Source organism: Rhinatrema bivittatum, chromosome 5 (genome assembly GCF_901001135.1).
Source record: "Rhinatrema bivittatum chromosome 5, aRhiBiv1.1, whole genome shotgun sequence".
NCBI lineage: Eukaryota > Metazoa > Chordata > Amphibia > Gymnophiona > Rhinatrematidae > Rhinatrema > Rhinatrema bivittatum.
Window position 1 is genome coordinate 343865252 of NC_042619.1, and position 27033 is coordinate 343892284.

A 27033-nucleotide genomic window follows, 5' to 3' on the forward strand; every position below is an offset into this window, starting at 1 on the left:
GGGGGATGAGGAGTTTGCTGCTACCCCCTAATGATTAAATCCTAAGAATTATGATAAAGAAGCTGTCCTCCTTGCACTAATTGGAAAAAAAAAAAAAAGTCAGGTCTCATCATTCCAGAGGGTAATATAAGCCAGGGGCTCAAAATACTTACACGGGTAGCAGTAGGGGGTGGGGATGCTGCCCCTTTAAGGGGCCTGGTGCTTCCAGCAGCCTTGGTGGCTGCAGAACCGGCAACCTACAGGAGTGGGGACAGCTGAGCCCTATGGTCATGTTTAACCTGTCGTTCCTATCAGCAGTGACAAGCCGGAGAGTGCCGCTAGCCTGTCCCCATACCTAGAAGCAGCAGCAGTGTGCAGCGCTGTGAGGCCTGGAGTGAGGCCGATGGCAGGACATTTTAACCTGGTGTCCAAAACATGACTGCAGGCACCTGGGTGGGAGCCAGTGCATGTGCTGCAGCATTGATCTGCTTCCTCCTGCAATGAATGCTAATCATTCAGCAGCGCAGTAAAAATGCTGCCAGTCCATGGACCAGTGGTGGAGAATCACTTTCCTAGAGTCCTTTAGATAGGTCTAGGTTATAGCTATTTTTACTATATTTCTAGACCCCCTTTCTAATTTTGGTTCATGGCAGTTTACAACATTCCCCCCCCCCCCCCACAAGATTGATAAACAAGAATAGCTCTGTCGTTAGGCAGCGTGAGTGGCCCCGTCAGGCAGAATTCTGGGATGGCAAAAGTGCCCCCCCCAAAACACTCCTGCTGCGGCCGCCCTCCCCCTGCCTCCAGACGTGGCACCAGCAGCACGTTTTAATGACGTTCCCGCCGGGGTGCGTGAATCCCACAGGCAGGAAATAAAGAACCGTGGCTGTGCAGTTTTAATGCGCACCCACGGGGGTCCCACCCCCTGCAGACAGTGGCACAGGTTTTATGAGCTCACCCACCCTCAGGCAGGAGAAAAGAACCACGGCGGCACGGTCTTAACGTGCACGTAGGCAGGAAGATAAAGAGGCAAGGTCAGGCAGTGAGAGGGTGAGAGTGAAAAGCCCTTATCCCGTTAGCTCGACCTCCCCCTTCCCTTCTTAGTGAGAAAGGAAAGTGAGCCGAGATGAAAGGGGAAGAGCATGAGCGGGAAGGGAGGGTGTGTGATGGGGTTGGATAAGGAGGAATGGAAGGAAAGGGAGCGAGGGAGAGGTAGAAGCTGCTGCAGCTTATGCATTACAGAGGAGGAGAATGTGTGTGTGTGTGAGAGCGCGCGTGTGTGTGTGTGTGAGAGCGCGTGTGTGTGTGTGTGTGAGAGCGCGTGTGTGTGTGTGAGAGCGCGTGTGTGTGTGTGTGTGTGTGAGAGCGCGTGTGTGTGTGTGTGTGTGAGCGCGTGTGTGTGTGTGTGTGTGTGAGCGCGTGTGTGTGTGAGAGCGTGTGTATATAAGAAACAGAGGTTAAATTTGTGGGCAGTGCCCCTTCCCCCACTAATTCATGACAATCTCAGGGTGACTGGAAATCAAAAGTTCCCAGATATGGAGAACCAGAAACTTTTTTTTCTCTTTATTAGTTTTGGGTGTTTGATGTGTCTTCTCTTTTTTTAAATATTTTATTGATTTTGGGGAATTACAATGTTTATATGAGTTTAATTATTGAATGTTCTATATGTCAGCTGTTTTGAAATATTTTTTTCTCTAGTATGTTTTTACTATTATGATTGGTAAATATACCTATCGACGAAACTTTAAAAAACATGATCCTCCTGGATTTCATACTCAACGCCCAGTCGTTAACATAAACATTCATGTTAATTTCAGATATTCTACAGGATCAAAAGCCAGACTTTATTGCAGTAACCGAAACATGGTTTAAAAAAACTGACTATGTAAGAACAAATTAAATAATCTATATGACCTCTTCTCCATACCCAGAATAAAACGTCGGGGAGGAGGGATAATGTTAATCAAAAACATTTTGCTATGAAACTAACCCCACACCAATATGAAGCAGCCGTCTTTGACTCACCCGAGCTACAGATCTGCCTTATTTACTGTCCTCCCAGATTGCTCGAACGCAATATTTCACCTCTGATTGAATTCTTTATATCAAATCTCAACCATTAAAAACCCACAATTATTCTAGGTGATTTCAATCTTCATACTGATTTGAGCCCTCTATCCCACACTTGCCAAACTCTCCTAGATGTTTTAACTGCTCTCAGCTTTTCTCTACATGTAAGTGACCCAATCCATAAAGCAGGCCACACACTAGACCTAGTCTTCACTAACGAGAAATTTTTTAGTAACTCTTCTGAATCCCGCTCCCCAATACCATGGTCAGATCACTACCTACTACACTGTCAGACAGTACTCGACACAAAAAAACAAGCCAAAAGACACTAATATTACCAGCTTCAATTATAGACCACCACTCCCCCTAGATTTGTTACAACAGGAACTCGAAAAACAATTAAAAAACATTAACCTTGCCAATACTAACAGTGCCACCCATTCTTGGCTTCAAATTACAGCTGAAGTCGCTAACGCTATTAACCCTGAAAAAACGAGACGTATTGACAACACAAGAAAAAACTCCAATCCCTGGTACAGTAACATCTGAGAGATACCAAAATAATCTTAAGAAAAAAAGAAAAAGCATGGCGCAAAAAGAAATGCCCCTTATCAAGTTACCGCACCTATTTAGCATACTATAAAAACTTGATAAACAAAACCAAACGAGAATACTATAGCAAAAAAAATACAAAACTTCTCTCACAATCTAGACACTATTCAATATAGTGAATAATCTTACTTCTGATACTAACCCTGCGACCACCTACACAAATAAAAATCTGAGCCAAGAGCTAGCTAAATTTTTCAAAAATAAAATCAATAAAATAGCTGATAAACAAACAAAATCCCTATCCAAGACACAAAACTAATCAGTAAACACTTAACTCCATGGTCCACCTTTGAATCTGTCTCGACCACAGAAATTGAAGGCTAATTAAATCCTTAAACCCTGCCAACCATGATCGCGATAAAATCCCAATACGCACTCTAAAAGCAATATCACATACCATCACTCCAGTTTTCACAAATATCATAAATAAATCTTTGGAAGAAGGAGCTTTACCAGACAGTTTAAAAATGGCTATAATGAAACCCATTAAAAAAAAAAGCAAAAAAGAACCTAGACCCTTCAGAGCTTAATAATTACAGACCCATCTCAAATTTATCCTCTCTCGCCAAATTAACCAAAAAGGTAGCACTTAAACAACTCAATGAGCATTTAGAACAGAATAACATTCTATACCCAACGTAACATGGTTTCCGGAAACACTTCAGAACAGAAACCTTACTTCTCACCCTGACACAATTATAAGAGGCTTCGATAATGGCCAATGTTATCTTCTCATATTGCTAGATCTATCTGCGGCCTTCGACACGGTCGACCATAAAAGTCTGATACACAGGTTAGCTGAAATAGGCCTGGCTGGGACAACATTAAATTGGTTCATGTCCTTTCTCCTTAATAGATCATTTCAGGTAAATATTAATAATTCCAAATCAGAGTCAATATCGCTAGAAACCGGAGTCCCACAAGGCTCAACATTATCAGCCACATTGTTTAATATCTATTTCCTCCCATTACGTCAGCTCCTCTCTGGCCTCGGCATCACATACTTTGTTTATGACAATGACATCCAATTAATCATATCGGTGACAGACACACTAGAGAAAGCATTCAAACTGTCAGCCATATAGCTCAATGTCATAAAAAAACTCCTAAACCAAATGAAACTCTGCCTCAACATGGACAAAACAGAATGCATACTCCTTCAAAGAAAAACGTCGACAAGCAACACAACACCATGCAAATCGATAATACTATCATTAAACTAGGTGATAAAGTGAAGGATCTTGGTATATGGATCGACCCAGAATTAAATTTAAAAAAACATATCCACGAAGATTAAAGGCGGCTTCAACAAACTTTTAATACTTAGATTAAAACCACTCCTAAATCAACCTGACTTTAGAACCATACTGCAATCCCTGATCTTTACAAGCTTTCATTACTGTAATTCACTACTTTTAGGCTACCCAAATCAACTACATGACTGCTTCAAATTTTACAGAACGTGGCAGCTAGAATCCTAACGTCATAAAAAAATGGAACACATCACCCCTGTCCTATAAGCACTTCACTGGCTACTCATCGACAAACGAATCGAGTGCAAAGTACTATCCATCCTACACAAAACAATATATGGTAAAGAAGTCGAATGGCTAAATGCTGTAATCCAGTTACATACGCCACAGCGTAACATGAGATCAGCAAATAATGCCTTAATATCAATCCCCGCAGTCGCAGGAACCAAACTCACATTGGTAAGGGAGAGAGTGATTTCACTGGCTGGCTCGGCTCTATGGAATACACTACCCGAAAACCTAAGGCTGCAGAGCAATATAGAGCAGTTTAGAGAACTCCTTAAAACTTGGCTGTTCCAACAAACTTATAGAGATGGCATAGGTTAAACCGCACTAACACACTCTCCATCCCCAATCTTTCGAACAAGCAAGGCCTATCACGTATACAGCAACTAATTTCTAAGGTTCTTAGTGATCTTTTTTCTTTGAAGGTCCGACCCTCTTTTCCCATATTCAACCATGAAAGAAGATTTTATTTTCCCCCTTTCTCGTACTCCTTTCTATTATATATTCACACCGATCCTATTTATATAGTCATAGCTTAATATTTTATATTCTCTTGATCATTGTTTTTCATTGTTTATTTTATTATTTCCACAGATTGTAAACCTTCGAAGTTGTATTGTTCTAACTGTAAACAGTTTGTAAACTTATGTTTTGTTGTTATACCTGTAAACTGTTGTGAGGGCCAATACCAAACAATGGTATATAAAAATCTACAAATAAATCAAATAAAAAAATGATTGATACTCTTATCTCGATTGTACTGTTTGATGCTTTATGAGGAATGTTGGTATTTCTGTTTTTCCACTACATAATATAGTTTGTGGTTTCCAGTTCCAGTTGATGAGGGTTTGTGTGTTCCCAGATGAGGTCTTCTGCCACCGTGTAGCTTGTATATAGGGTTTTAGAGCAGCCAGAACTGTTCTGTTTGCCTTAACAGAAAGGTGTTTTGGTGTTTTAGGGCTTGGTGTAATATTTGCAGTGTTGATTTTCATAGGCAGTGTTATTACTGTTTGAATGCTGGCAGTCAGTGCTGTTTTGATATGGGAGCTTTACTACATTGTAATTTGTCAATCAGTTGATTCATGGCTTTCTGAGGGCCAAGCTTGCATCAAACTCTCTTTACAAGAAACCTATTACCATATGGGTTCTAAGTGCCTTTTAATTTTTTTTTGCACTTTTTAGGGGTTTCTAGTTGGCATCCCAACAGTGCATGTAAATAGAATATATATGTTGTAAGTGATGTTTTTAACTCAGAAGACCATACTGTGTCCTGTTTTATATAAAAATTGTTCTAGATGCATAATTTTGTAAATTGTGTATGGGGAAGGTTGGGGAAAAGGAGTGGGCAGAAGGCTGCAAGATTCACCTAGGGATCCTGATACCCTTGCAGAGGCCCTGAGAAGGTGTCACACAGACGCATACCATTCACCCATATCCCACTTCCCCAGGGAGCACATGCTGGGGAAGGATGGGAGGTGGGTGGTAGAAATATCATTAGCAATCTATGTGCCACTCCTCTGGAATCCTGACTCCGCTTCCCCAACATTTCAAATAGCCAAATGAGCCTTATACCAAAGGGCACACACCACCCATCCTTTTAACCTCTCGCTGATTTAACCTGAACCAGGCCTTGAGGGGTGCTCTTTCCTCGATTCTGGCAGCAGATTGAACTGCCTCTGACGATAAGTCACTGCTCCAAATAATTTACAATCTAAGTGGATACCTGAGGCAATGGGAGATAAAATGACTTGCCCAAGGTTACAAGCTCCATGGAAGAAACAAGATATGAATGCTGGTTTCACTGGCTCACAGTCCACAGTTCTAATGTTCTAGGCCCATGTGTGGTCTAATAGCCTGGGTACTCTAAACTCTAGAACCATCTGGAGGCCTAATTTATAAAATGCAGTCCAAATGACATTCTGCGTTACAAGTAAAGACTTAGCAGAGCTATATTTAGCTTCAGAGTACTAAATCATTAACAGTTACTACAGGTAAAACATCAATACAATAGTGCTGTTCAAATAGCCCATGTCAGCAGAATAATGAAACACAATTATGTTTATTTATTAACTATCATGACCTGTCAGAGGTTTATAATGGCAAGTATAACACAAAATACTGATGCTTCTGAATAAGGATACTAGAAGAGAAAATAATGCAACACTATGATCCCAAAGGAGATCACGGTCTGATTATAAAACTCCCAACTTTGTACATTAGGGTAGGAAATATCACACAGTACCTGGCTATGTATCGCTTTCCCATGTACTGGAACTGATGCAGGCACACTCTGCAGAAAAGACATTACAGGTCATCACAGCAACATTCATATAGGAGGTCCATTTTCGGCTGCTGTGCAGTTTGGCTAGTTAGCCGGAAAAATATATTGCACCACTGAATATACCCGGCTATCTTAAAGTTAGCAAGTTACGTCTAACTGGCTAACTTCACGAACGCCCTACTGCCCAACCAGAGTTGGCCACATAGGTTAAGTGGCTAACTTATGTAGCTAACTCAGCTCCACCCAGAAATGCCTCCTGCCAAACCCCCCCCCCCCAACCCGGAACACCCCCAAATTATGCGGCTAGAATTTAGCTGCATAAGGCTCTCAATATAGCCAGGTAGCCTTTTAGATGCATAACATTTCAGTTATGTGTCTAAATGACTTTTGAATATTGCCCCCATGACGTTCTAATTGAATTTAACTGCTCTCTTTCTTGCTGTGGTTCTCTATTATGAATTCTTCAGAAAAACATCGAAAAATTCTTAGCATATCATTGCTTTTCAGTTGCTGGTTATGAATTGACATTGATGCATTCAAAAAAGCTGTGAATGAACTTTTTTTACTGAGCCTTAAATTATCTGCTAGCAGCAAAGAATCCAAGCCTGTAAACGTCATGCTTTCTTACTATTGAAAGACTTGGATAGCACCAAAACAATTTAGAACATCTATTTAGTTATCATCACACTTTTGGAACGCCGAACAGATTCTCTCTCAGCTCTTTCCTAGATATCTTGTATGAAACAAATGTAATCTTCACTCTTCCTTCTCTCTACGGTAGGGATAGTAATAGTCACTACAATAAACGAGTCCTACTAGCCAAGCAGTATAAGAGGGTGATTTCTCCTGTAGCTATCAGCCAGTGATGGAACAAAGTCCCCCGGAAAGATGTGAAGGTTTGGGGGTTTTTTTGGGTAGGGGGAGGCAGGTGTCGAAAATATTTTTACTTCATGCTATATTTATATGAAACTGACAGTAGGAAAAGGTAAAAAGTATTTCCTTTGAAACTGATGTTATTGTAGTTCAAAAATACAAAACGATAAATCCAAGTTTAATATTAAGACAGCTATATACAGCAATAATCAAAACTAGGGGATTTTTTTTTCTGGAATGAGTTTCCCCCCAGTCACAGAAATCGGCTGAATTTTTTTCTTAAAGCAGATCTACATTTTCAGAATAGGCTATGCCAACTCACTCTGAAATAGTGAAAAAGTCCATGAGCTCCGACGTAGAAGCCTTGTTCCAATAAGTAAATAAAGCATCTGTAAAGTAAAGATTCTTTTAAACAGATACAATGAAAACATGTCTATTTTACCTCACACATTTATGAAAAGAAATGTCACTATTCCTATCAAAACATGAAAGCATCTAGGAATACAAAGGGATCCATTAAAAAAAAAAATCCTACATTCTCTGTCTGATCTTCATCTTAATTTAGGGTATTTTTCAGCTGAAAATTCAGTAGATTTAGGCACCCAGTGCAGAGAATTATACCAGGGACCCAATTACTTTCCCCATCCTAACTCTGCCTCAGAGCGGCCTACTTCCTTAGGAACCTAAATTTACTTTTTCAGCCCTACTGAATTTTTAGAGACCAATTTAGAATGAAAAATTACTACATACCTGATAATTTCCTTTTCCTTGAGGCAGATGGATTCAGGACCTGTAGATTATGCACCTCTGCCAGCAGATGGAGACAGAACAAACTGACATCACAGTATATATTTACCCCTGTAGTGACATCAGCCTGCCAGTATTCTCTTCAAAAGTCAACTGTGGACAGACTAGCAAAAACAGATAACCATTTCAGTACTCAGCCAACAGAAAATACTGAGCTCAGACAAGAAGCACGTTAACACTAGTCCAGGGACTGGATAAACACTTAACAGTAATCCCATGAACACATAGCCATGCAGGAGGACCATAACACAATCATTCAGCAGTTGAGTGTGGGAAGCTGAATCCATCTGTCCATCTTAAGGAAAAGGAAATTATCAGATAAATAGTAATTTCTCTTTTCCTAGCATGTGGATAGATGGATTTAGGACCAATGGGATGTACTCAAGCTACTCCTGAATAGGGTGGGAGGCTGCCCGCAGTCCAGTTAACACCATGTGTGCAAAGGCTGTGTCCTCCTGGCCTGCACATTCAGATGATAATACCTGGAAAAAGTGTGTAAGGAGCACCACGTCGCAGCTTGGCAAATGTCGATGGGAGACAGAAATCTAGCTTCCACCCATGACACTGCCTGACCCCTAGTTGAATGAGCCCTATCCTGAGTAGGCAACGGCTTTTCAGCACCACATATGTGGCCATGACTACTTCCTTAATCCAGCGAGCTATTGTAGCATGCGAAGCTGGTTCACCCTGCCTTCCTCCATCATGTAGGACAAATAGAAGATCCGTACTTTGGCAAGGTTTAGAAACCTCCAGATAACGCACATGTTTCTTGACATCCAAGGGACACAACAGGCAATATTCTTCCACATCTCTATCCTTATCCAAGGATGGACAGGAAATGGATTGACAAGTGAAAATCAGCGACCACTTTAGGCAAGAAGGAATGAACAGTATGCAGTTGTATCACTCCTGGCTCCCAGCAAGACAATGCCTGCAGCTCAGAAATTCAAAGTGCAGTACATATCGCCACCAGAACATTGTTTTCAAGGTCAATAACCACAAGGAAAGGCTACATAGTAGTCAAAACGTAGGGCCCACCAAGAAATACAACACCTGGTTAAGACTCCATAAGGGAACTGGTAACCGCAAGGGAGGATGAAGATGTTTCACTATTCCCTTCAAGAAATGGGCCACATCAGGATGAGACGCTAAGGATTCACCAGTCACCTAGCCCCTGAAACGGGCAAGAGCTGCAACCTGTACCTTCAAGGAATTAAGGGGCAACCCTTTATTTAACCCACCCTGCAAAAATTCCAAAATGATCAGGATCTTAACTGAACAAGGAAGAACACCTCGTTCCTCACACTAAGCCTCAAATTCTCAGCAAACCCGCACAAAGGCTAAGGAAGTGGAGAATTCAAGCTTGTAGCAAGGTGGCAATCAGTGCAGAAGAATACCCATGCTTCAACAAGTGAGCTCTCTCAAGGGCCATACCGTAAGATAAAACAGTCAGATCTTTCTAAAGGACAGGCCCCTGCTATAACAGATTCTTGTGCAGCAGAAGATGAAGGAGGGTCTCTACTAGGAGTCTTTGCAGATCTGCATACCATGGTTTTCTGGGTCAATCCGGTGCCACCAGAAGCATCATCCCCCTGTGGACTTTGATCCTTCAAACTATTTTGCCCAACATAGGCCATGGGGAAAGGCATACAGCAGTTTGTCTTCCAACCAGACCTGTACGAGACCAGATACCCAAGGACCTCTGATCTCTCCTGCAACTGAAAAATCGAGGAATCTTTGCCAGCAGGTCTAGGAATGGAAGGCCTCATCACTCCCCATCCGCCAATACCCATTCTCCTGGGTCCAGACTATCCCTGCTGAGAGAGTCTGCTCTTATATTGTCTTTGTCTGCAATGTGAGAGGACGAGATCACCTGGAGATGCTCTTCTGCCCATTCCATGTTGGTCTATTTCCTGTGACGCTTGCTGGCTTGGCTCTTGGTTCCTCCCTGCCGATTGATGTAAGCCACCATCATTGCATTGCCTGACATTACTTGGACTGCTCAACCCTGCAGTCTGCAGCTGAACTGCAAGCATACCAACTGGACCGCCCGAGCTTCCATGCGAGCTTGCGCCATTAGTTCCTGACACTGAGCTCCCCAACGAGCTTGCGCCATTAGTTCCTGACACTGAGCTCCCCAACCCTGGACACTTGCATCTGTTGTATCAACCAGTTCGGCGATGTTATGGAAATTTCCTTTGTCAGATGTTCTGTCTGCAATCACCACTAGAGGTGAGAGCAGATTTACATCAGCAAGTGGAGCCAAACTGAATAGTCCTGAGACCATGGATTCCAACGAGACAGCAGGGAGCACTGAAGAGGATTCATACATCCTCTTGCCCACAGCACCACTTCCAAGGATGCTGCCATCAAACAGAGTACCTGTAGATAGGCCTACACTGTTGGGCGTGTACTGTTCACCAAAAAACACACCTGCAACATCAACATCCGAATCCAAACTTCTGGAAGGAAAACTTTGCCCTGCCTTGTATTTAACCAAACACCCAGATACTCCAATGACTGAGAGCTGAAGACTGCTCGGCTAGATTCACCACCCAACTGAGTTCCTGCAACAGGAAGATCACCTCCTGGGTCACTAAGCAGCTCTCTTCCAGAGACTTGGTTTTAATCAGCCAGTCATCCAAATACGGGTGGTCTCTCTCAATTCTGCCACCACCACCACCACCTTGGAAAAAGTTCTGGGAGTGGTGGCTAGACCAAAATTGAGTGCCTGAAACTAATAATGGTACCCCAACACTGCAATACACAGAAAACATTGGTGCTCCAATTGGATGATAATATGGAGGTAGGCCTCGGACAGATCCAGGGAGGTCATAAATTCCTCCGACTGCATGGCCTTTATCACTGAGCACAAGGTTTCCATGAAAAAATAACGATTGACTCGAGATCCAAGATGGGACAAAAAGGTCCCTTCTTCTTGGGCACAACAAAATAAATGGAATATTGCCCCATACTATCTTGAGATGTAAGCACTAGAACCACTATCCTCAGACTAAGGAGCCTTGACAGCGTAGATTCCACTATCTGCTTCTTCTATGGGGAGTGGCAAGGAGACACTATGAACACATCCCGAGGAACACTGCAAAATTCCAGTGCTTTTTCACCTCGTATCATCTCCAGGACCCACCAATCCAATGTGATCTCAACCCACCTCTGATAAGAGAGAACGTTATCCCCCGTCTCTTGTACTCGAGGGTGGGATGGCAAACCTTCACTGGGAAGCTTGGGAGGATCCGCTACTGAACCCGCACCTCGATTGGGCTGGATGGGATGAAAGGACGGAGATCTGCCAAAAGGCAGTCCTCTGAAAGTTCGGCTCCCTGTAGGGATGAAACCACTTGGAACCCTTGAGATGACCCCTCCATACCAAAGGTGCACTGCAACTGCTTCTTATCCTCTGGTAACCGAGGAAGCGGGGATTCACCTCACTTAATAGACAGTTTCTCCAACTCACTCCCAACAAGAGCGAGCCTTTACAAGGCAATTTTGTAAGATTAGCTTTGGAGGCTGCATCGCTGACCAATTTTGCAGCCGTACTTGACGCCTGGCTGCTATTACCGAAGCCAATCCTCTAGCCGAGGAATGGACCAAATCGTAGCCCTAATCAGCTAAAAAGACGGTGGCAGATTCCATAACTGCTCTGGAATTCACTCCAGAATCATCAACCTCCTGAGAGAGAAGCAGACAAGAGCGAGCCACCAGAAAACAACAGGAAGCCATCTGCAATGTCATAGCCACTGCTTCAAATGCTTGCTTAAGGATGGCCTCAGTCCTATTATGCACATCCTTCAAAGCCGCTCCTCCTCCACAGGGATAGTCATCTGCTTAGAGATGGCACAGACAAGCATATCCACTTTCAGAAAAGGTAGACGCTCTCTCACCACTGGATCCAGGGGTGTATAGGCCTTCCAAAGTCCGACCCCCTTTGAAATTTGCCTCTGGGGCATCCCATTCAAGATCAATCAATTACAGGGGGAAAAAAATAAGAGGCTTTACGCATGGAAACGAAAATGGGATTTTTCTTTGGTTCAGATATGGAATCTGCCCCTGTATTTTCAAAGTCTAGGAAATCAGGGCCAGCGGTTCATTTCTGTGAAAGAACTGCAACATAGTGCTATACACTTCCAATCCTGAAGGAATTTCCCCATCTTCCAGAGAGTCAGGATCTGCTACATCATCAGTGCCATCCGGATTCCTGTCGGGAATACCCACAGCTAACAGAGGTGTGCTTCGGCGCTTAATCACAGTACTGGAAGAGAGGCCACCGCCTGAGGATCTGCCCGGACAGGATTAGGCGGGGCAGAGGACTGCGCCTGAAGAAAGGATTACAATCCTTGAAAAAATTCTACCCAAGTAAAGGCAGAAGGATCCAAGCCAAAACCAGAAGGCACTTGTGCGGGACCCACTGAGCTGCCATCCCCTGTGGAGGAACCAGTCAAGGGAGATCCAAGGTCAGGCGTCCCTCCGGATAAGTCCTTAACCAGGCCATCATCAGGCTGGGAAGAACCCGGCTTAGTAAAATCAGAGGAGGATAACTCTCCCCGAGCCTCTAAGCAGCGCTGGCACATATTAGAGTGCCCTCCAGGCTGAGCTGCCCGGATATGATAGGTAACACGGAGAGAAAGGCACTTGGGTTTCTTGGTCACTGGCACCATTAGTTCATCAGTATGCTTAGCAGGAGACTGAAGATGTGCGTCCAGCCAATTCGCACTGAAAAAATTTAAGAGCACAAAATTTATGCACCCAAAAGTAAGGCTCCCCGTCTATGCGCCACAAAACTAAGCACATTGTCACCATGCCAAACCTGGGTGCACAACTGATACCTGCTTGAATGTGCACACAGGCAGCGCATCCAAAAGAAACCGGGTGCACAATCTGATGCACAGCCGGACACAGTGCACACAACAGTCCTGTAGAGGGCAGCCAAATGCGCAGAAAAGCGCACATAAATGCCACCTACCTCGTGGCGCACAGGAAAAAGTCCAACAGCAGGGCCTAGCCCACCTGGACTGCTCGATCTGTCACGCTGCCCAGTTCCCTTAACCCCCATGGGAGCAGGAACGAACATGGGAACGACGCACAGAGCACAGAGACCGGAGGAAGTCCTATACAACCCCCCCTCTACTCTGACTTTTTTTTTTTTTTTTTTTATACTTACCTGAGCTCAGCCATTCCACAATCAGCTAAGTCCACACCGGCTGAGAAACCAGCTACCGGACCAAGAGACTCATCTGAGGGATCATGGAAATCACCTCAGGAATTCTCAACTGGGGGAGGTACCATTTGGTATCATTGCAGGAGAGCGAGGCAATTAATTTTAAATTCTCCTAAAAGCTGAAGCAATCCCCAGTAGGGAGATGCACATCCATCATCTGCTGGAGACGGAGAATACTGGCAAACTGGTGTCACTGCAAAGGTATATACACTGTGACATCAATTTGCTCCCGCGCCATCTGCTGGCAGAGGTGCATAACCACTGGTCCTGAATCCATCTATCCACATGCTAGGAAAGCCTAATTCCTCATGATCCTGGTGGAATAAGAACGGAGTAAAAATGTGCACTGAACTTCAGTCAACACTTTTTTTTCTTCATTGCTTAAAAAAAAGTTAATTCCTGACGCAGTAAGCTAACCCATAAATGTGCAGTCATGCTTACTGTGCATAAAACAGGATCTGTGCACATAAAAGATGTGCACACAAAACCTGAATTAGGATGATAAAAGCTGTGCTCCTAGAAGTTAGGGACACAAACTGAGAATTAGCAGCGCATCTTTCATACAACTGATTCATATTTGTACTCCTAATTCATGGTTTGTGTCCCTAACAATTAGGAGCCCAGCTTTACACACCCAAATCATGTTCTGTACATGTGTTAGGCACTGAAAACATGTGAACACAAATAGCATTTCTTTATATGCATAAATGCAGAGAACAGGACCCCCGTGCCATCAACACAAGAGTTCAACCCCACAGACTAACATTAGCCCCAGAAACTTACCCACCTGACAGAGGGAAATTGCCAGCATTGAGTTTAAACCTATGCACCTCTCTGCACTGTGCAGCAATAGCGAATGCCTTTATTCACGTGAGGTTTACATGGAGAAATGCCTATTTATGCACACAGTCTTACTCATGTAGGCACAGCTTTGCTCACTTCATTACATCCAAGCCAAAGTTAGGCACCCAAACCCTTTGAAAACTTGACCCCAAGGTATGGTGTGTGCAGGAGCCATTTGAACTTTTCTCAGTTTGGATTTTAAATGCTAATCTTAGCACAAGCTTTCAATTAAAACCAAAAATAAAAAGGAAACACGTCCCCACTTCAAGATCATTTGACAGCAGCCCTCTCAGTCAGCAATATCTTGATGCAACTTAGGTTATAGTTAAAGTACGGTGATAGCTTAGAGATGGGTTTTAATAATCACAACCAAGTGAATTAATAGATTAAACAGATATGCAAATAAAGAAGCGAATATTACAAAGAAAGTAGGTGAGTGAATCAAAATTGCCTGCAACTTCCTCAAGATAATTTGCACAATTTATTCTCATCAAATCAACTGGTGCATTTAGAAGGGAGGCACTTCTCCGTTTACCTCTGCAAGCCAATATTCAAAGTATTTCCAGAAAATATTAGGTGTGCATTTTTTGAATACATATTACAGCTTGCAGTTTTGCAAAGAGTCAGATAATACAGTGTAGGATACAATTATTGTTCAAATATCCAGAATGACTGTCAGTTGAAAAATATGAAGCAAATGCTGAAGCAGGAAAATCAAAAGATGCACACTTAAAATAAACAAAGCAAAGTGAAGCATTCTGGACCTACCATCAGACATGCTTTTTAAAATGTGTAGGAAACACATTAAGAGGCTTTTGATTTCTGCTTGGTCGAGTTTGTCAGATCGAAGCAAAGAATTTCCTAAAGAGCCACCCTGCTGGTTCTGTGAAGAAATGAGGGTAAGCAGAGCATGAGTGAACCATTTTTCATACTGGCAAAAATACCGAATCATCTAGTTTCCATTTATGAGCAAATATATATGCAAAAAAACCCCAAAACAAGCAGATCTAATCATGAGGATGAACCAACTGGTGGCCCAGTGGAATGGTCCTTAAACCATCACTGATGGTTTATAATTCCCCACCCACTTACAAAAACACACACACACGTCCCATGCCAAATTTAATTCAGGTCATTCTTAAATACAAGGAAGTCCTTATCAAATAAGAATTGCTATCAAAAGCTCTACTGGATACCTAGGGACAAGGCTGAAAATTCTTCTGAGGACATCTAAAGGGCAAGCAAACCAATCTAAAAATAAACTGCAGAAACACCACACGGGGGAAGCCCTAATGTTAGCAGCTTGGTTCTGCACTGCAAACATTTCAGTACTAGCAATAGGACAGCCAACTACTGGGTGAGATCTGGATTATCTGGATAAGAGATACTGGGCATGCAAACAGTAATGCAAGAAAATAAATTCCATGAGAAAAAATTTTGCATTTGAATAGAAAAGAAAAAAAGATATTTTCTTCCCTATAATCTTAATGGAACCTATGTTATGTTCGGTTCTGGAAGATCGGTTTTATTTCTTAATTTGAATTAAGATTATTGGTGTAATCTTATTGTCAGTTTCATAAGGCCAGAGACAGGCGCAAGTGTGTAAAATGATCCAACAGATTTTCACCCAGAAGTTTGAAGCTGCCAACTCCAAGGCCTCCCCCTCCACACAAACACAAATACTTCTTGCAAGTGGCGAGAGACAGCAGCACGCAAAATGTTCTCCGGTAAAGCTGGAACAGTAAGGAGGGAAAAGTCCAGGGTAAATCGATGTCTCTTTGCAGGCTGGGACGGTGGTCCTTCCGCCAGACCTGTGCACACAGCGTAAGCAGAATGCCTTCGGAGGAGCTTCTCCTTCTGGCACATGGCAGCGTGTCAGGGGGAAACGTGAAAAAGGGCCGCATGATACACATGCACCAGAACCGCTCTGCCGTTTAAGCACGAGAATGCAGCCATCCCAGACCAGGAGACTGGTTCCTAAAACCGAGCAGCATTCTTCTGAAAGGCCGTTTGCAATACTGTCCTGCAATCTGGCGCTCATCTGTGGCACCTCTGATAGCTTTGTACACAGTTACATAATTGGACTGAAATAAGACATGAGATTTGCAAACTCCACTATTCTTCAATTGGATTACGTTTTTACGTGGTTATCCAGGGTAAGAAAAAAATATTCCCTCCTGACCTGCCTTAAATGACTGGACTGGTACTTTTTCTTAGACTACCTACAGCATCCTACCCATCAATCTTTTTCCTCTAAAACCCATGTGTAATTTCCTTTAAGCCTGCAGCCATAACTGACTCCATCGTGCTTGTAAGGAAAGCTTTATCAGATTGCTGATTCATTCCAATTGTAGCTTTGGCCGCATTTCACCTGACTAGAAAGACAAATTTATTAAAGAGTAGAATTCCTTTCCCAAATAACGCTGGCAATGTTTCCTAAACAGTAAAACTTATTAGTTTGGGTATCTATAGCACCAATTAACCAAAAGGATTCCAATGTGACCTGGAATGTACTTCCAAATAAAGCAGGCAGTCATCTCTGGATTCATTCTGGTGAATGATCTATATAGCAGCTTTCAAAGTGAGAGGGAAGACAGAACAAAGTTATTCCTATCATTAAAACCCAATTACAGATCGGTAAAGTGACTTGCCCAGGGTCACACTGTGCCAGAGTCAGAGGGGAGTCAAACTCACAGCTCCAGCTGCTCAATTCCACCCTTGTCATTAAGCAAATAAGTTAAATTATTTAAACTGAGCTGCTTTACACAGAGTACAGCTCCTTAACTATGTTTACTTATTACATATTAGTAAAACCAGATATTCATGTGGTCTTGAAAGTTCATGTACTAGACCTCCTTTGGTTTATTTTTCTATTGAACCAATAATAATAAAAAAAAAAGACAATCTACAAAGAATCCATAAAAATAAAAGGAACATGAAAGACCCTGTTGTGATTCTATCAGATTTTTGGATGTGTTCTGACTATTCTTCACTTTTTCTCTTCCTGGTCTCCATTTATAAATGCAAATTCAACTAATGCCATGGTTACATAATGTGCCTGGAAGCTTTCAAGAAAAGAATCTGGGTTTTCATATAGTAAAGGTACAAGCCACTCAGATATGTGCCAATAGATGTAGTGATCAGTCCAATTTTTTTTTTTTTTTAATAAGTGCCAGCTTGTGTGTGAGCATGTATGTGGGTGCTCGTGCACGTGTGTCTGGGTACCTGTGCGCGTGGATGACCTACCTATCTGAGAGCTTGTGTCGTGTGCGCATATGTGAGTTTGTGTGCACGTGTGAGGCAGTGTAGGTGTATGTGGGCGCTTGTGTGCACTTCTGAAAGCATGCATGTGCTTGCCTTATCCGTGTCTGCCTTTGCCCGTGTGTGGGGGCATAAGAGACAGAATATACGAGTGAACATTACCTGGCGTTGCTTGAATAGTCTGGTCAATAAATGCCCGCACCTATGTGTGTGTCTGTTTTCTCCATTAACATTGTCATTTGTTTGTAGGGCTGACTGCCCAAATCAACAAGTTTTCATGCACCACCTACCGTTGCAGAATTAGCAGCAATTAATTGGACTTAAACTGAATAGAGTAATGACATATACTCTCTGAAAGATGAATGTGGGATCACAACTGCTCTATACAGAAATGTGATATAATTATCACTATCAATTGTTAAATGTGCAATTATGTGCACAAAGATACAACTCCCTAGAGACCACTTGGGTAGGTGAAGGAATTTGGGAGTAGCAAGGTAGCATTCGGAATGACCACGGGGATCTAGGCAGCCAAATATTCCGACAATAATTGTGCTGGCATTGGTAGTTATTTAGATTATCAGAAAGTTTTCTAGCTAGACAAGGGAAAGGAGGGTGCTGAGTGTGAACTAAATAATGGAGGAAGACAACAGCAGCTGCCTTGGATAAGGAGTAATCTTACAAGCCGTCAGCTCTATGGCTGCTACCTGGGGTATTTCTTTAGCAGGGAGGGCAGTAATAACTGGGTAGACTACATGGGCCAATTTTCCGTTTTCATCTCCCATGTTACTATTAAAACATTCCAACACGGTTATGTGTGTGTACGTGTATATGTGTGTGTGTGTGTATATATGTGTGTGTGTGCATATATGTATATATATACACACACACACACACATATATATATATATATATATATATATATATATATATATATCTGACATCACTCACATAGAAGAAAATTAATTGGACATGATAAAAATCTATTAACTCACACCTGGCTGGTTTATGCCATTATATGAAAGCCCAGATTCTTGTCGTCAAAGCTTCTTTGCTTTGTATCCACCCATTATCTCTCTTGTATTATGATCATCTGTGCCAAAATCATGATTTCAGATTGCCCTGCCCGATGTTGCGACATGTCTGCACCTTTTAAATACAGAACATTTTGTCAGTACAGTGCATGGACCAGCACAGCCTGACATGATAATCACGTGTGACATCTGTCTGCCTGTCAGTAACCGCAGGGTGCACACGTTGTGCAGCGCCTGGGATGGAAGGAGGCTTAACCTCCAGGAAGGAGAATAAGCGACACTGTCCTTGCTGATTGCAACGGGTGGATCACTGCGCAGAAGCTGGAAGAGAGCTAGGGGGGTGGGATCCACGCAAATGCTGCGTCCCTCCAGGAGATATTTTGTTGGGCGTCTGCTAGCTTACTTGTGTCCTGACCCAAGGATCCACACTGCTACTGAGATGGTCTTAAAAATCCCACATTACACCTTAGGACTATGGTAAAAGTCAAGGGCAGGATGAGATTATTAATCTTGCCCTGTGTAAACCACGGCAGATTTCTCTTTCACGACAGCTGCATTTGTACCTTGTCCAGGGAATTGCTCTTCTCACTGTTCCGTTCTGGGAGACTGTTTCCCGAATCAGTGCTTATAAGAGACCCCCTAGAGTCAGCATTTTTCACACAGTTGATGTTTGGAGTAGATGAGGCATGAGGGGAAGCTAAGAAGGCAAGAAAGAAATACATGAATAAAAAAAAAAAAAGGAAGAAATACATGAGAGTGACAGGTTAGTAAATAGCAGAAGGTTAGATTACATCTTTCACACTAATGTAGAGTACAAATCCGGTGGTTGTAAACTGTGCAAGCCTCCTTTATATATTAACAACATGTATCACTTGAGAAACATAAAATATGTCCCCAAGCAAAATATCTTCATGCATGAAACAATTACTGCAATGCAAAAATACCATTTGATTTCATTAACATCTGAACTTAAAATGAAAAATGTTTACAAACATTAAGCAGCTCAAGGTGGCAGTGCGACATTTGCATTATGTTTATGGATATCCAACAACCGAAGCCCCAGGTTTTCAGGGTGGATGGTAGAATAACGTTTTTCATGTTTCTATGTAGCACTGCTCCCCTAACTTTAGTCTAAGAGAGAAAATAGCTTTGACTTTTAGCAAAGGAAATTTAAATGCAATATGAATTAAGTACATGACATTATCTCAATGCTGCTACTAGCAAGTCATAGTCAGTTTATCTAGTAAAAATAAACTTTTTTTTCCAACAGGAAGTTGCTGCACAAAAATAATGCTTTAGGATGGGCTGGGTTGTTTTTTTTCCAGGTCTTGACCTTATCAGAGAATAACTATCGGCTACTGAAGAAATCATGAGATTTCATAGAATTGGGATGAGCCTTTCATGATATAGTAACATAGTAATGATGCCAGAAAAGGGCCAGATGGCCGCTCCGTGCAGGTTACCCCCCATGTTTCTCTCAAGGGTAATAACCGCAATTGTGTCAAAAACATTTCATTTGGCTAAAAACATTTTAAAGGGCAATCATTGGCCTAATAAAGGGATCAGCCCTGCCCACCTTTGCTCATTTTAACAAATTTTATTTTTGGCTGAGTAACATGGCACGCTCTTTCTACTCACTGAAAAAGCTTTAACTTTCTAAACAAAAAAACGTCTTTTACACTGTTAAAACACTGAAATGCCCACTGGAAGAGCACAGCACCAACACATAGCACCAAAAAACCCCTTTGAAGGAAAACATTTTCTAATCAAAGCTGGTATTCTCTTCATTTGAGGCTTGGTGCAGAAAAACGGAAGCTCGATCCTTGGTAATAGCCCAATGTCCCACAAAGCCTATAGGGAAGCGCCACACTTGTGTAGCAGAACCACGACAAACTCTGCTGGAAGCTTCCAAACGGTGTGCACGATAGGTTAGTGAATCCTAGCTCTATATTAACGTGCTCCTGTGCTAGTGAGGATACATTTCAGCACTTTATACTGGTTAGAAGCATTTAAACCTTCCAAACGGTGTGCACGACAGGTTACTGAATCCTAGCTCTATATTAACGTGCTCCTGTGCTAGTGAGGATACATTTCAGCACTTTATACTGGTTAGAAGCATTTAAACCTTCCAAACGGTGTGCACGACAGGTTACTGAATCCTAGCTCTATATTAACGTGCTCCTGTGCTAGTGATGATACATTTCAGCACTTTATACTGGTTAGAAGCATTTAAACCTTCCAAACGGTGTGCACGACAGGTTACTGAATCCTAGCTCTATATTAACGTGCTCCTGTGCTAGTGATGTTACATTTCAGCACTTTATACTGGTTAGAAGCATTTAAACCTAGCTGACGTGTGAACTGGCTATGCTACATGCTGCTTCAAAAGGCACCAGGCAACTAGTTCCTATCCAATATTCTTTTATTTTTGCCTTTGTGTGGGACACCCTGGGGTTGTGATATGCGCAGGCCTTTCCAGATAAATAATCTCTACTTTTCACAGCTCCTCAGCTGATATCCTGCTTTGCACTTCACTTTCCTCAGAAGCTTTTGCATTCCCCTTTTTGCAAACTGCTTCTCTGAAGACTGGGATGGTTTCATATTTGGTTAGCAGACAATGGCAGAAATCCTCCTCAAGCCTGATGGTAACTTTTGCCAGCGACTGATGGGAACTGGCAACTAAAACCATTTCCAGGATTCCTAAAGCAAAGCTTTGAACCCTGAGAACGGAGCTGCCTGAAGCCGTCACTACACTGAGTAGCAAGCAAGTGCCGATTGCTTCTTCAGATAAACGCTGCCTTCCCGAGGGACCTGAAGTACAGCATCGGAGGGCCTGACTCTTACGGACAATTAAACATGCACAACACTCCTGCAGAAAACTACTCTGTCTAAACATCACAAAGAGAAATCAGTGACAGACGCCTAAAAAGAACAATTAGAGCCATTTAAAATAATTTGCGTAAATTTTTAAAAAGTCAAAACATAGGAGAAGTTGGGAGTAGGGGAGAATTTCAAATTAGAAATATTTTAGACTATTGTCTTTCAACCATATCTGTATTCAAATTGTATTTATTTAAAAACAATGCTGGGAGACAAAATGTTTTTAATGTACGCATTACCGGGCAGGGTGGCATTATTGTCTAAAGACAGGCACAACACAGCCAAGATAGACAGTGGGGAAAAAAAATATTGCAAACACAGAAGCGCTTTACCTGTGCCAGAGATTGCACCAAAAAGATCTTTATGAAGATGGCTATCCAATGTATTTGCTGATTTCTGGGGTGTTACCATGACATTTCCAGGCGGCACATTGAGAAGAGGATCATCCTTTGCACCCTGCGGTTTAAAGAGAGAAAAAGAATTTACATACCGCTAGTAATTATTCGTTGAGTTTCTGGCTCCATCACAATAGCTTTTATGTCCCAAAATAGTGCGTATACAAGACAAGCCATCAGCTAAGGATAGCAGTGCTCCCCTCCGTGAGCCTGTGGAAAGCCCCTTCCAGGGACTCCCAGAGCAGGCACATGGGCTGCATTACTGCCCTCTCCCGGGAGCCCCGTATCCATTTTCCCCGCATCTCTCTCCTGGCGCTGAAATGTTCGCTCAGTGAGGAGGAGAGCTGACCTGTATTACAATGGCAGGGAGGGGAGCCTGTCTGTCTGTCTGTATGGGGAAAAAAAGCAGAAGGGTGACAGACACCACCAGGTGAGCGCTGAAAACCTTTTTTCTGAAGCAAATATGGGATGCACTTATACATTTCTGAGCCACAAAATGCATGCGTTTGTGAAAACAGGGGGCCTCCACATCTGGCGTCACATTGAAACCAAAACTCTCTTAAACCGGTGCTGCGGGCTGTCAGTCATTCTTTAGGGAGGGCAGGTTGCTGTGGTAAATTCCATCTCCTCCAGCCTACGCTCCTTGACCTCACGGGAAGAGATGAAGGGGATAAAACAAGAATTTGCAGCTATTCAGGAACAAGGACGCGTCTTTCAAAGGTTACATCGTCAGGCTTTGGAGAGGATTCCAAAACAGAAAATTAAAAAGTGTTGCGGGACTGACCTGTGTATGAGTAACGGATCTATTAATGAGTTTTCCTTGGTTTCTGGCAGTGACCAGTACAGATGTTCTCCATTGGGACATATATTGAACAAATGTATTCGAAAAAAGCTTTTTATTAAATATGTTCATACAAAATTTTCCGCCTGCCTTCCCGATGTAAAGGCATGGGAAGCCTAAGCAGTTACAAAGTTTGCAGGATACATTGTATGGTGAAGGAGTAACACGCAGTTTATATACATGGCGGATGGTTATAAGAAGCTGGGGTATAGTAATGAAGGACCCTATCTATGTGCGGTGATGTTGTGATGCTGAAAAATATTATAAAGAAGAACTCAATGTATGATGAGTACAGGGTATGAGAAGCAAGTGGTATGATATACATTTTCATGATAAAGGAATTGCGTTCGTGTATATAGAGAGTCCCTGAAGAAGCCCGTATCAGTGGGTGAAACGAGATCTTCGTTGGATACATATATTAAAGCAACTATTGTTATGTATGTTATCACAGTTATTGATGTAATATTGAGAGGTAGTAGAACTACACATTGTAAATGGTAAAATGAGGATGTGAAATTAGTTGTAACTTGTGGATACCATTATATTCATCGTTATCACATTGTGAGGTAGCATGACTACCCGTTGCATATGAGAATGTTAAATGAAATATAATTGCTGACCATGTTGGTGGGTGTTTTATGGTGAGGGTATGTTTGGGTATGTAAGAATATTGTGGATGAAGGGTAATGAATGAATGGGTATATAGTTTTTATATGTAAAGATACCGCTTAGATAGGTGTTCCTATGTATTAGGAGAGGTGGAAAATTTTGTATGAACATATTTAATAAAAAGCTTTTTTCGAATACAGTTGTTCAATATATGTCCTCTAGTGTTAATATCGTATGATATAGATAGAGGTACTGCATGATTATTGTTTACCTCCATTGGGACGAGCCACTGCTGGAGGCTGCTTGTCTGACCCAGCATGGCACTGTATGAAGAACTGTGCCAGCCCCTCTGCAACGAAAAGCCTGCTCTTTCCTGATGATAAACTACTCCACTACCAGCTAAAGAGCTGCAGCTGCTTCACCCCTTTTGGGTCATGCACGTGTCTAAGCTTGCATGGAAGACAGCTCAGCAAGGGAGGGAGGCAGCGGTGTCTATGCTACTGGTCCAGATAAGAAGGGGTCAGCACAGTGTGTGTGTGTATATTTCTTTTTCTTAAATGTTCTGACAGCAACCACATGGTCTAGGCTGCTCCTTTGCCTTAGCTGCTCTGACAAAAGCAAAGGGGAACAAAACAATTGTGTTAGCCAGAAATGTCAGAGGACCTCAGCATCACGTAGCTGGGAACAGTTCACAAACACCTGCCCTTGGACGCGTGTTTTCCCTTACCCCTTATTCAGTAAGGGGCGGAAAATGCGCGTCCAACCCGCGGCACCTAATAGGGCCCTCAACATGCAAATGCATGTTGAGGGCCCTATTAGGTATGCGCGCGGGATACAGAAAGCAAAATGTGCAGGCAAACCGCACATTTTACTTTAACAAATTAGCGCCTACCCAAAGGTAGGCGCTAGTTTCTGCCGGCACCGGGAAAGTGCACAGAAAAGCAGTAAAAACTGCTTTTCTGTGCACCCTCCGACTTAATATCATAGCGATATTAAGTCTGAGGCCCCGAAGTAAAAAAAAGTAAAAAAAAAAAAAAAATTTAAAATGGGTCGGCGGCTGTTGGGCTGAAAACCGGACGCTCAATTTTGCCGGCGTCCACTTTCTGAGCCCGTGGCTGTCAGCGGGCTTGAGAACAGACGCAGGCAAAATTGAGCATCGGCTGTCAAACCCGCTGACAGCCGCCGCTCCGGGTCAAAAGGAGGCGCTAGGGACGCGCTAGTGTCCCTAACGCCTCCTTTTGCCCGTTTCTACCGCACCACCTAATTTAAATACAGAATCGCGCACACAAGCGAGGGGCCTGTGCGCACGCTGGGAGAGCGGGCGTTCATCCGCTCTCCCGCGGACTTTTCTGAATCGGCCCGAAAGTGTCTAATTGTTCATGTTGAGGTTAATGCCACTGACTGTGAGAAATAATTAGGGTTAAAGAAACATAACACGGATTCTTCCAGGATTGCAGATTATTTAAAACATGTGTGCATACACTGTATATTGGACTCATGGAAGCATGGACAGAAAGGGATTGAATGAGCACAAGGTTCAAACCCCTGATGTGCTATTCTGGTTATGCCTGAGCCACTCAAGACTTTGCAAGAAGAGCAGGGTATAAATGTAAACAGAAACATGCTCTTTTTTTTGTGCTTGGAAGAATTTCACCTCCAATACTGCACCTCTCCCTTGGGATTTTGCATTACTCTGCATTTTTTAGCATGAAATCTTTGCTGGAAGAGTGTTTACCCTTTTCTCAAGCTTCGCTAGATCCCTCCTCATGTTTTCCACTCCATCCTGGCTGTCCACTCTGTTACAGATCGACAAAAAGACAAACCTTTCCCGACAATCTTCCACTATGTCACTGATAAAATGTTGAAAAGAACCAGTGCTGGGGATCCGTCCCTGAGGCTCACCGCTGGTAACACCCGTCCTCTCACCAATAGCAATAGCGCCTTTTTTATAGGGCACTTAGCCAAAAAAGTTGCTGACTTGTGCTCTACAGCAAGTAGGGGCAGGTAAACACCTACAGAGGATAAATGTAATCCTCTGACATAGCTGATCAGTCTAGGTTTGAGCTATCATTCAATAATTTGTTTCTTCCCAGGCAGGAAAAAAAATAAAATGACGTGAGGAGGTTCATCAGAGGCGTATGGGGTAGAGGGATCCTAACTTCTTGTTTCCTTAGCTTGCCTCCAGGCAGGATACAGACAGCCTCAAGGCACAGGCTGCAAATCTTTAGATGTACATCATATTTTTAATTAATCTTTTGTAAAATATTAAAACTTACAAAGATTCCAAGTTTCTGTAGAACCAATACTGCCAGTAGTATTCCACACTACAAGTAAAAACTAGAAAGCACTGCAGATATTAGGAAAGTTAAAAAAAAGAGAACCCATGCAATATAATGGTAAGGTGGTCTACTTACATTATTAGGCTGATTTACTGGAAAAGGTGAAACGTCTTTCACATTGATCCGTTGCACGTTTTCTATGAGTAGTCCAAACAAGGGAAGATACAAGGTGGCTATTCTTGCTTCCTGACTCTAAAACAGAGACACATTTCTTATCAACAAATTCAGCAAACATTTCTGTCTTTGCCTCACCATCCAAATCTATAAACAGATGGTCTTTCTGGCATCAGAATATATTGGTTCACCAAAACACTCCTGTAAAGAGTGGAAGACAGTGGAATAAGGGCTTAGAGAAGCACTGCATGTCTACTAAGCATCAGTGCTGACGGAGAACGTTTCATCAGACTATTTAAAAAGTCTGGTCCAAAGGTCATAATGGTTCACAAATACAACATACATAAAATGTATTTACAAAGGTCAATTAAATAAAAATATACAGACCCTAACAAAAGGAACAAGACTAGGCTGCTGGGATTAGATCTTAGCCAGAATTCCTTAGACATTAATGAACATTTTTCCTTTTCTGTAATATCAACTAAGGGTCATCACTGATGGCAGAAGGATTCCTAACAGTCATGGTCTAAACTGGAAGAGCAGAAGCGAGAAAGTAAAAATGAATTCTCTTAGCAAATCAATGGATTAGAAAGCCCAGGTACCAGTACTGTAAAATTATAAGCTACACATTCAGAAGACTGATTGGGCATATATATGAAAGGTTTGTGTCTGTCATATCTGTCGTGTATTTGTGGCCACCCAGTGGTATCTGGAACAGTGGACGGTGCAATGTAGAAAACAGTATGCTATGTCTGCAAAGTACTGCTGCAAACACACACACGGGCAGAAGCACACACATTCAGGCTGTTATAGATTAGATAACCTGAGCAATGCCGGGTAATATTCGCTTATATTTTCTATCTGTAAAGCTCGGTCTTTCATGCTCCCACACACAGGGACAAGAAGGCATAGGCACATGCACATAGGTGCACATAAGCTTGCAGAAGTGTGCATGCATGCATGTGCAAGCTCAAACAAGCACACATGCAAGTGTGTGCAAGCTCACACAAGTGTGCAGAATGCACACATGCTCGCACAAGCTCACAAAAGCGCAGACAGACTCCCACATGCATACGCACTTACATATACACATGGGCAAAGACCCAATGCTCCACACATAAGCATCCTCAGGCACCCACACAGTCAGGCAGAGGCTCCACACACAATTATGGAACACTGAGCAGCACCGGGCACTTTTAGCTAACAAGATATTTATCTAGAATTCCATTAGCTTCATAATTAAACAATACCTCTTTATAAGGAAGACCATATTGGAACAGTTGCCCAGTCTCAGTTTTGTATCACAGAAATCCTAGATAGT

At 42.5% G+C, this 27033-nt stretch overlaps 1 protein-coding gene across 6 annotated transcripts in view; it reads right to left on the minus strand.

Annotated features, from left to right (window-relative positions):
* Positions 1-27033, minus strand: part of DOCK9 (dedicator of cytokinesis 9) — a 491864-nt gene that overhangs the window by 103892 nt on the left and 360939 nt on the right. For all 6 annotated transcript variants that reach the window (XM_029604490.1, XM_029604488.1, XM_029604486.1 and 3 more), the window contains exons 32-37: positions 25674-25790; positions 21747-21870; positions 19098-19231; positions 15008-15122; positions 7676-7742; positions 6442-6489 (exon numbers count right to left, since the gene is read on the minus strand). In XM_029604490.1, the coding sequence (XP_029460350.1) occupies positions 6442-6489; positions 7676-7742; positions 15008-15122; positions 19098-19231; positions 21747-21870; positions 25674-25790 (605 nt within the window). The remainder of the gene's footprint in view (positions 1-6441; positions 6490-7675; positions 7743-15007; positions 15123-19097; positions 19232-21746; positions 21871-25673; positions 25791-27033) is intronic.